The following is a 10,505-nucleotide window of genomic DNA, read 5'->3' as shown; positions in this document are numbered from 1 at the left end:
AAAGAAAGAAAGAAAAGAAAGAAAGAAAAGAAAGAAAGAAAAGGAAAAAGAAAGAAAGAAGGAAAGAAAAGAAAAGGTAAGAACAGCTTGAAATTTTTCATAGGAGATTTTCATACTCAGGACTTGTTTGAATGTATCTCCTTCAAACTGAGGCATCCTTTTCCCCCTTGCTCAGATGGGGAAAACTGAGGCTTGGAGATACCTGCCCAAGCATTTGTGATAAATTCTGGGAGATCTGGTGCTCTTGGTCCCAGCTGCCTAGGGCCTGAATTACAAGGCAGGGGCCCCAACTTTGAAGGTGGGGCTCTGTTCCCATGGGGCTGAGGGTGGGTGTGGGAGGTTAACTCTCTCTGTCTCTCTCTCTCTCTCTCTGTTGAAACTTGTCAGCAGGCAGGTGACTTGTGAGGCAAAAAGCTTAGGATGCCTAAGTTCTAGTTCTAGCTCTGTCACTCACATGATGGGTGATCGTGAACAACTCACAATCCCTCTGAGACTCAGCTTCCCCCTCTGTGAAATGGGCTAATGAACCTGCCATGCTTCCTCCCAGGTCTGGGGGCTGCTGCTCCATGATTAGCAGGTACAGGGTCCCTCATTTTCTTTCTTTTTCTTTCCTTTTTTTTTTTTGAAATGGAGTCTCACTCTGTCGTTACCCAGGCTGGAGTGCAGTGGTGCGATCTTGGCTCACTGCAACCTCCACTTCCCGGGTTCAAGTGATTTTCCTGCCTCAGCCTCCCAAGTAGCTGGGATTACAGTTGCCCACCACCACGCCTGGGTAATTTTTGTGTTTTTAGTACAGATGGGGTTTCACCATGTTGGCCAGGCTGGTCTCGAATTCCTGACCTCAGGTGATCCACCCACCTCAGCCTCCCAAAATGCTGGGATTACAGGTGTGAGCCACTGTGACTGGCCGGTTGCCTCATTTCTCTTTGTCTCTGAAAGGATCAGCTTTGAGGGACTGGGAAAGAAATTCCTGATCCTACCTGGTCTTGGCTGCCTACATATGTGGGCGATTCATACCTAACACTTGCCATTATGGCCTCTCGCACCCCCACTCCTACCTTCCCTGCTCAGCAGGATTCTCTTTCCCATGCTCAGGGTGGAGCCCCTAGAAAAGGCAGTCCCTGGGAAAGTCTGGGAAAGCCCAGCAAAACCCAATTAGGCCAACTGGGAGATGGCTAAAGCTGGGGCTCTAGATCTGGCTTCGAATCCTAACTCTCCCACTTGTGACTGTGTGACTCTGAATCAGCCACTTCATCAAGCCTCAGTTTCCCCACCTTTGTCTATCTCATAGACTAAGTGAGATAATGCGTATATACCAACACGGTACGCTGGATCATAGCAGGCACTAGTGAAAGGGTGCGATTTTAAACCCAGAGCCCCTCCACCTCAGAGCCAGAGGGCTGCCCAGCTAGATGCGGGCACCCAAATGCTCCCTCCCAAGACACCGGAGGGTCTTTGCAAAGCTTGGGGTCTTCGCTTCCCGCGCGCCCTAACCCCGCACTCACTTGGGTAGCGAAAGTAAAATTCACTGTCCGCATTACTGTGGTTGCCCCGGTGCCAGACGGAAGCGTCGGTTTCGTGGTTGTAGCGGACGAAGACAGCAAAGAGGACAGCGGTGGCTCCCTGGAGGAAGAGGCACAGCAGGGGCAGCTGCAGTCGCCGGCTCGCGGAGCGGCTGGGAGACCCCGCCATGGCTGTGGGCTGCGATCTCCGCTGGCGCCCGCAGGCTCTGGCAAGCAATCCCCAGCGACCGAGCAGGTTTCGCGGAGCCCCGCCCACGGAGGCCCCGCCCTCACCTGCCGCAGGCCCAGGGCCCCGGGGGACAGAAGCGGGGCGTCGGGGGTCCTGGACCCTTGGCCCGAGGTGGGGCCAGGATTTGGAGGAAGGGAGTCGCACAATCCTGGCACTGACCCTGGCATTGTTCCTGTGCCAGGTCCTTGGAAGGGACCCTGGAAAGGCGCCCTGTGTTCTGCCCTGCTAGGGCACAGCTGTGAGATCTGGGTGTGAGAGAACCCGCATCCTCATACATGATGTTACTTTAGAGTGTCTCCCAAAGAATAAGTGGCCCTTAAAGACCCTGGTCTGGGCTGGCTGTGGTGGCTCACGCCTGTAATCCCAGCACTTTGGGAGGCCGGGGCGGGCAGATCACCTGAGGTCAGGAGTTTTAGACCAGCCTCACCAATATGGATAAACCCCGTCTCTACTAAAAAAAATACAAAATTAGCCGGTCGTGGTGGCGCATGCTTGTAATCCCAGCTACTAGGGAGGCTGAGGCAGGAGAATCACTTGAACCTGGGAGGCAGATGTTTCGGTGATGTGAGATGTGCCATTGTACTCCAGCCTGGGAGACAAGAGCAAAACTCCATCTCAGAAAAAAAAAAAGTTAGCTGGGGGTGGTGGCGTGCGCCTGTAATCTCAGCTACTTGGGAGGCTGGGGCAGGAGAATCGCTTGAACCCGGAAGGTGGAGGAGGTTGCAGTGAGCTGAGATAGTGCCAGTGTACTGCAGACTGGGCAACAGAGCAAAACTCCCTCTCAAAAAAAAAAAAAAAACAATTTTTTTTTTTATTAAAAAAAAAAAAAAAAAAAAAAAAAAAACCCTGGTCTGGCCCCTCTAGGGTTAACACAAGAGAGGGTTGGGGGTTACTCAATCTTTCTTTTCCTTACTGAATAGCAGAGATGGAGAACAGAGATAAACAGTGCTCTCCAGGCACTGATGATTAACCAGGCTCGTCTGGGCCTCTGCAGTGGAGTCATTTAGACCGTTCCAAGCCTCCTCCCCTTCCCACCCCCAATCTATACCACACCACAGAGAAGTAGGCTGGGCAGGGGCCACGCTGACACACAGGTTCCCTGCATGCCCAGTGTGGATGTGAGAGGGCCTGGGCTGCCTCTGCAGCTGGAGCGGAGGGAGGCTGGATGCAGGGAGGGCTTCTCAGTTCCAAGTCCAGAGTTCCTTATTACAAAAGCAAGACTGGCATCCACTGGGGAACCTGGTGGACAGACATGAAGGAGACACATTTACTGAACCCTTACTGTGAGGCAGGCTTTAGAGATAAACCAGATAGCCCCTCCCTCCAGGAACCACTGTCTGGTGTGGAGACAGACACTTAGGAGGAAATTTGATTACCAGTGGGATAAGCGCACAACCCGGTCAAGAACAGAAACTAGAGGGATCCAGGAGGAGGGGCTGCAGAGGCCCCAGGGGTAGGGGTGAGGGAGGAGACTGAGATGGAGAATTGCTTCTTGAGAAAGTAATGAATGTGTGAAGGTGATCTGGAAGGACAACCTATGAATTGGGCAAGTGAGGAAAGAAGAGGAGACATTACGGGAAGTGGGACTGGCCGAGCACAGTGGCTCACACCTGTAATCTCAGCACTTTGGGAGGCCAAGGTGGGAGGATCACCTGAGGTCAGGAGTTCAAGACCAGCCTGACCAACATGGAGAAACCTCCGTCTCTTCTAAAAGTAAAAAAAAAAAAAAAAAAAAAAAAAAAAAAAATTAGCTGGGCGTGGTGGCACATGCCTGTAATCCCAGCTGCTCGGAAGGCTGAGGCAGGAGAGTCACTTGAACCTGGGAGGTGGAGGTGGCACTGAGTCAAGATCACGCCATTGCACTCCAGCCTGGGCAACAGGAGCGAAACTCTGTCCCCCCCGAAAAAAAGAAGTGGGGCCAACACAGAGCTTGGCAGAGTAAGTATCCAGAGTGTTCAGGAACTGAGGCTGCTGGAGGGTGGGGGCGGTGTCAGGAAGCCCTTGAAGGCCAGGCTAAGGCACAGGGCCTCTATAGATCAGTGTGTGCTGGGCCACTGAAGGGCTCTAAACAGGTGTGGAACCCTGGCACTATTGGTTCTGACACCTGACCGGCTAGTGGGAGGGGAGGCTCTCTGTCTACGCTGCCGCCCATCCCAGGCCCGCCTGTATGGGGGAGCCGTTGTGTGGAAGGAGCTCAAGGGTGTGTGCAATGGTGTCCCAAACCCCAGCCCAAAGGAAAACCTGCCACTCCCATGAGTATGGCCTAGGTCTCCAGGGGCCAGCCACTCCCCAGAACAGATGCAGGGTAGGGCTCCTTCTCAGGAATGGGCAGGGATGTGGTCAACAGTAGAGTCCCTAACCTCTTCCTTTTCTTTCCTGCTTCCCCTTCCCCAGCTCACCTCTCCCTGCCTCCCCTCAAAGGCTCCAGCCTCTGGTGCAGAGTGGACTCTAGAGGACAGTTGGGTTCTAGGTGTCCAGTTTCCCTTACTCAGGTGCCAGCCAGGGGTCAGACTCTGGGTGGCAGACTCCGTAGCACTGCTCCCGGCTGGCCAGGCAGGCTTTCTGGCCCTCAGTGGCCTCTGTCCCAGAAAGACTCTCTGTCCTTACTTGCTCAGCAGGAAGCTTGTTTTCTAGCCTTTCCTGGGGCAAGGCAGGATATCAGGTCAATATCCTCTGGATAATGATTCGGTATCTGGAGGCTCTACCCAGGTCCAGCCTCCTGCCCCAAGACTCTGCCTGAGTCCTGTTTGGGGGTCGGGGGTTGCTCAGGGCTGCCCAAGCAGGGACTAGTCAGGCCTGGGATGGGAAGAGCCTTCAACAGCTGCAGAACCAGGGAAAACCAGGAGCAGGCTGGACCTTCCCAGCGTCTGCTGTGAACTGCCTCCCTGATTCCAGCCTCCCTCATCTCTTTGTCACCTGTTGTTGCCCTTAGTCTCTTAATTCCTCTAGGTCTCTGATTCTCTCTCCTCTGTTGCTATGGAGAGAGAATGGAGAGGCCTAGTCCATGGTTTCCTTTTGTATTGTGAAGTGATACCAAGGTCCTTCGTCCTCTCCCTGCCTTCTCTGGCCCTGGTAGCTCTTGATGGAGTAGTGAGGGGCTTCATCTCTCACTCCTCCTTCCACTCCAGGCCTCCTCTGAGAAGCCCCTGACTCTGCCATCAGCTCTCAATCTGCCTGGTCTGAGATCTTTCCCTTCTTTGACCTTCCATCTCCAGTTTCCAGCCGGGACCAGCTGAGCGCCAGAAGGGTGGCCAAGGGGAACCGGTGTCTGCTGCCTGCGCTGGCCCAGCTTGGCCAGTTTGTCCCTGGGGACCAAGTATCTGCGGTTACTGAGTAACTTGGGGCTGCTCAGAGCTAACCTCTACCAGTGTCAACTCCCAACCTCCTGCTCCCTCGGCTCAGGAATCCCCAAAGCCATTTGGCTCCTTTAGTTCCATGGAGCCACCCCCGGTGTTTATGGTGGAAAAGAAAAAAATAGCAAGGCAATAGGAAAGACTCCTGTTCATTCATTCATCCGTCCATCCAACCATCACATCTTTACTGTATGACGCTGAGCAAGTAATTGAGCCCTCTTTAAGTCTCATTTTTCTTATCTGTAGGAGTAATAATAGTTCTTTTGTGGAAGTATAAGGATTCCAAATAATTGATACAGATCACTGGCATTGTTGTAAGCATTCAACAGATGTGCTGATTATTATTGTTCTGGTTGGCTGAGCAGGAAGGGCAAATGGGTGGCTGACTCCAATACACTACGGGGTGCATGGTGTCTCTGAGGACAGGAACAGATGGAGCGGGCAGGCAGTCTCCTGTCATTGACTGGAGGAAGGTGGCAGCAGGGGCTGAGGTCTAGGACAGGCACATTCAGGAAGGATCATCAGACCAGCAGCAACTTTTTTTTTTTTTTGAGCCTGGGTGTCACTCTGTCACCCAGACCAGAGTGCAGTGGTATGATCACAGCTTGGCTTACTGCAGCCTCAACCTCCTAGGCTCAAGTGATCTTCTCACTTTCAGCCTCCCAAGTGAGTAGCTAGGACTACAGGCACGAGCTACCCTGCTGGGCTAATTTTTGTATATTTTTGTAGAGATGGGGTTTTTCCACGTTGCCCAAGCTGGTCTCAAACTCACGAGCTCAAACGATCCTCCCATCTTGGCCTCCTCAAGTGCTGCAATTATTGCCCAGTCCATAACAACTCTTGAACAGAGATTTGGAAGAAGGTACAGCCTTCCTTCATTCAACAAACGTGTCGAGTGAGCTCCTACTGTGTGCCAGGCACTGTGCTAGGCTCTGCGCATCCAAGGGAACAAGATATAACCCCTGCTATACATCATCTCCACGCAGGGCCTGGCACAGCAGGGTAGGAGGAGACAGGATGGAGATGAGGAGATGAGTCCTCGAGGTCTGGCAGGAGCTGTTGGCTCTGAGCAGCTTGTGGCTGGCACAGAAGCAGCTCAAGGGCCATGTGGGGAGAAGGGGCAGCAGGGCCAGTGCACCCAGGGCACAGCGAGAAGCAGGGACTTCACAGTGAGGACTGTGGGGAGCAGCTGAGGGGTCAAGAACAGAGGAGTCATATGATCTGATTTGTTATGTTCAAGTCCTGGCTGCCTGGGAAGCATGGACTGTAGGAGCCAGTGGAAGCAGGTGACCAGTCAAGAGGCCACTGAGGCCCTGCTGGGTGCCGTGGCTCACGCCTGTAATCCCAGCACTTTGGGAGGCCAAGGTGGGCAGATCACTTGAGGTCAGGAGTTCAAGACCAGCCTGACCAACATGGAGAAACCCCGTCTCTACTAAAAATACAAAATTAGCCAGGCGTGGTGGCGCAAGCCTGTAGTCCCAGCTACTCGAGAGGCTGAGGCAGGAGAATTGCCTGAACTTGGGTGGCAGAGGTGGCAGTGAGCCGAGATCACATTGCACTCCAGCCTGGGCAACAAGAGTGAACCTCTGTCTCAAACAAACAAACAAAAAAGAGGTCACTGCAATAACCCAGGCAAGAGTGGATAGTCATGGTAACAGTGGCGAAGAGAAGTAGTCAGGTTCTGAATTTTTGGAAGGTAAGTGGTAAATCCTGTTGGATTTATTGAAGGACTAGGTATAAAGGTGAGAGAGAAAGGAGTGTTGTGGACCAGACTGTGTCTCTCCAAAGTTCATGTTGAAGCTCTAACCCCATTGTGATGGTATTTGGAGATGGGGCCTTTGGGAGGTGATTAGATCTAGAAGAGGTCCCAAGGGTGGCCCTCGTGATAGGATTAATGCTTTTTTTTTTTTCCTCCCTCCCTCCCCTTTTTCTTTTTTTCTTTTTTTTGGGGAGGGGGATTAGTGCTTTTTTTTTTAGCCCCCTACTCTTTTTGCCCAGGCTGCAGTGCAATCTCAGCTCACCCCAGCCTCTGCCTCCCAGGTTCAAGCGATTCTCCTGCCTCAGCCTTCCAAGTAGCTAGGATTACAGGCATGTGTCACCACACCCGGCCAATTTTTTGTATTTTTAGTAGAGATGGGATTTCTCCACGTTGGTCAGGCTGGTCTCGAACTCTGGACCTCAGGCGATCTGCCTGCCTCAGCCTCCCAAAGTGCTCAGATTACAGGTGTGAGCCACTGTGCCCAGTTTAGTGCTCTTAAAAGAAGAGACACCAGAGAGCTTGTGCACACTCACGCTCCCTCCCTCCCTCTCCGCCCCACCTCATTCTCCATCTCTGTCTCTCTCTGCCATGTGAGGACACAGCAAGAAGGTGGCTGTCTACACGCTAGGAAGAGGCTCTCAGCACAGTCATCCTGGCTGACCATGCAGGCACTCCGATCTTGGACTTCCAGCCTCCAGAACTATGAGAAAATAAATTTCTGTTGTTTAAGCCCCACAGCCTACGGTACAGTCATGCACTGTATAACGATATTTTGTCCAACAAGAAACTATTATATATGACAGTGGTCCCATAGGATTGTAATGAAGCTGAAAAATTCCTACACCTGGCATTTACTCTACTGTACTTCTTATCATTCTCTTCGAGTATGTTTCTTCTACTTATTAAAAAAAGGTTAACTGTAACATAGGTTCAGGCAGGTCCTCCAGGAGGTATCCAGAGGAGGCACTGTTATCACAAGAGATGAGAGCTCCACGTGTGTTACCATCCCTGAAGACCTTCCAGTGGGACAAGACGTGCAGGTGGCAGCCTGGCCAACATGGTGAAACCCCATCTCTACTAAAAATACAAAATTCAGTCAGGCATGGTGGCAAGTGCTGTAATCCCAACTACTCAGGAGGCTGAGGCAGGAGAATCACTTGAACCCAGCAGGTAGAGGTTGCAGTGAGCCAAGATCACACCATTGCACTCCAGCCCGCGCAACAAGAGCAAAACTCCATCTCAAAATAAAATAAAAAGACGTGGAGGTGGAAGGCAGTGAAATTGACAATCCTGACTTCTGCGCAGACCTTGGCTAATGTATGTGTTTATGTCTTTGTTTTTAACAAAAAGTTTTTAAAATTTAAAAAAAGTAGAAAAAAGCATAGAATGAGGATACAAAGAAAAAAAATCTGTGCAGCTATACAATGTGTTTGTGTTTTAAACTAAGTGTTATTATAAAAGTGGGCTGGACGCAGTGGCTCACGCCTGTAATCCCAGCACGTTGGGAGGCCAAGGAGGGTGGATCACGAAGCCAAGAGATCGAGACCATCCTGGTCAACATGGTGAAAGCCCAAAAATTAGCTGGGCATGGTGGCACACACCTGTAGTACCAGCTACTCAGGAGGCTGAGGCAGGAGAATTGCTTGAACCCAGGAGGCGGAGGTTGCAGTGAGCCGAGATCGTGCCAGTGCACTCCAGCCTGGGTAACAAGAGTGAAACTCTGTCTCAAAAAAAACCAAAAGAGTCAAAAAGTTTAAAAACATTGCCAGGTGCAGTGGCTCATGCCTGTAATCCCAGAGCTTTAGGAAGCCAAGGAGGGAGGATGTCTTACACCCAGAAGTTCACCGCGCGCGGTGGCTCACGCCTGTAATCTCAACACTTTGGGAGGCTGAGGCGGGTTGATCACCTGAGGTTGAGAGTTTGAGACCAGCCTGACCAACACGGAGAAATCCCATCTCTCCTAAAAATACAAAATTAGCCAGGTGTAGTGGCCATGACTGTAATCCCCGCTACTCAGGAGGCTGAGGCAGGAGAATCGCTTGAACCCGGGAGGTGGAGGTTGCAGTGAGCCAAGATGGCGCCATTGCTCTCCAGCCTGAGCAACAAGAGTGCAACTCCATCTCAAAAAAAAGAAAAAAAAAAATCCCAGGATTCCCACACCAGCCTGGACAACATAGGGAAACTCCGTCTCTACAAAAAATGTAAAATAGCCAGGCATAGTGGCACACGTCAGTGGCCCCAGCTACTCGGGAGGTTAAGGTGGGAGAATCACCCAAGCCTGGAAGGTCAAGGCTGCAGTGCGCCATGATCACACTACTACACTCCAGCCTGGGTGGCAGAGCAAGACCCTGTCTCAAAAAAATATATAAAAAGTTTTTAAAAGTTAAAAAAATGAGGCCAGGCACAGTGGCTCATGTTTGTAATCCCAGCAATTTGGTAGGCTGACACAGGGGGATTGCTTGAGCCCAGGAATTCGACACCAGACTGAGCAACAGGGCAAAACCTGGTCTCTACAAAACTTTTTGAAAAAATTAGTCAGGCAGCTGGGTGTGGTGGCTCACATCTGTAATCCCAGCACTTTGGGAGGCTGAGGCAGGTGGATCACCTGAGGTCAGGAGTTTGAGACCAGCCTGGCCAACATGGTGAAACCCCATCTTGACTAAAAATACAAAAATTAGCCAGGCACGGTGGCGGGTGCCTGTAATCCCAGGTACTAGGGGGTCTGAGACAGGAGAATGGCTTAAATCTGGGAGGCGGAGGTTGCAGTGAGCCGAGATCGTGCCACTGCACTCCAGCCTGGGTGACAGAGTGAGACTCTGCCTCAAAAAAAAGGAAATGTGGGTGTCGTCAGTGTGGAGCTGGCATTTAGTCATGAGACTGGGTGACAGCAGGTTGAAAGCAAGTAGAGAGAGAGGGACAGGCAAAGAGGGGATCCCAACATGTAGAGATCAGGAAGAGAGGAGGGCCCAGGAAAGGAGACTGAGAAGGCGCAGCCGGTGAGGGTGGAGGTAAACCAGGAGAGGGTGTTGGAAGCCCACATGAGACAAGGATTTCAAGAAGGGGATGGTCAGTGACTCAGAGCGAGGGCCCAGGACGGCCCACTGGATTCTATGAGGCACAGGGTCTGGATGCTGTGCGCTGGTGGTAAAAAAGCCTCATGGAAGTGGGCTGGAGACAGAATGGGAGGAGAGAAGGGGAAACACTGAGCTCAGTCACCTCTTATGAGGAGTTCTGCTCTAAGGGGAATGGAGAAACGGGGCAGCAGATGGAAGGGAATGAGGAGCCAAATATTTTTTTTTCGTTTTTCCATGATGGAAGATTATTTTAGCAATTAGCTAATGGACTAAGGGAAATACAGCTAGTCCTGAATTAAATCAGATGCAAAAAAGAAAAACATTAGAATGAAAAATATAGTGTAGTGCACTGGTGGCTGTGTTTTTTGCCATCATGTGGAACATAGCCAAAAAGTGCTTTTGGCCCAGGCACAATGGCTGACAACACCTGGGGAGGCCAAGGTGGGAGGATCACTTGGGCCGCCCAGGAGTTCAAGGTTAGCTTGGGCATGAGTCTTTGTCTCTACTACAAATCATAATAATTTCCTTTTTTTGAGACTGAGTTTCGCTCTTGTTACCCAGGCTGGA

General features: G+C 51.4%; 1 protein-coding gene across 2 annotated transcripts in view; it reads right to left on the bottom strand.

Annotated features, from left to right (window-relative positions):
• RHBG (Rh family B glycoprotein) overlaps positions 1–1,765 on the bottom strand; it is an 18,272-nt gene extending 16,507 nt beyond the window's left edge. For both annotated transcript variants that reach the window (XM_017510009.2, XM_037731889.1), the window contains exon 1: positions 1,506–1,765. In XM_017510009.2, the coding sequence (XP_017365498.1) occupies positions 1,506–1,692 (187 nt within the window). In that variant the 5' untranslated portion in view covers positions 1,693–1,765. The remainder of the gene's footprint in view (positions 1–1,505) is intronic.
• Positions 1,766–10,505: the final 8,740 nt, after the last annotated feature.

This window comes from Cebus imitator, unplaced genomic scaffold, assembly GCF_001604975.1.
Source record: "Cebus imitator isolate Cc_AM_T3 unplaced genomic scaffold, Cebus_imitator-1.0 Scaffold427, whole genome shotgun sequence".
Classification (NCBI taxonomy): Eukaryota; Metazoa; Chordata; class Mammalia; order Primates; family Cebidae; genus Cebus; species Cebus imitator.
Note: the sequence above shows the minus strand (reverse complement) of the source record. Positions and strands in the feature narration are given on the sequence as shown.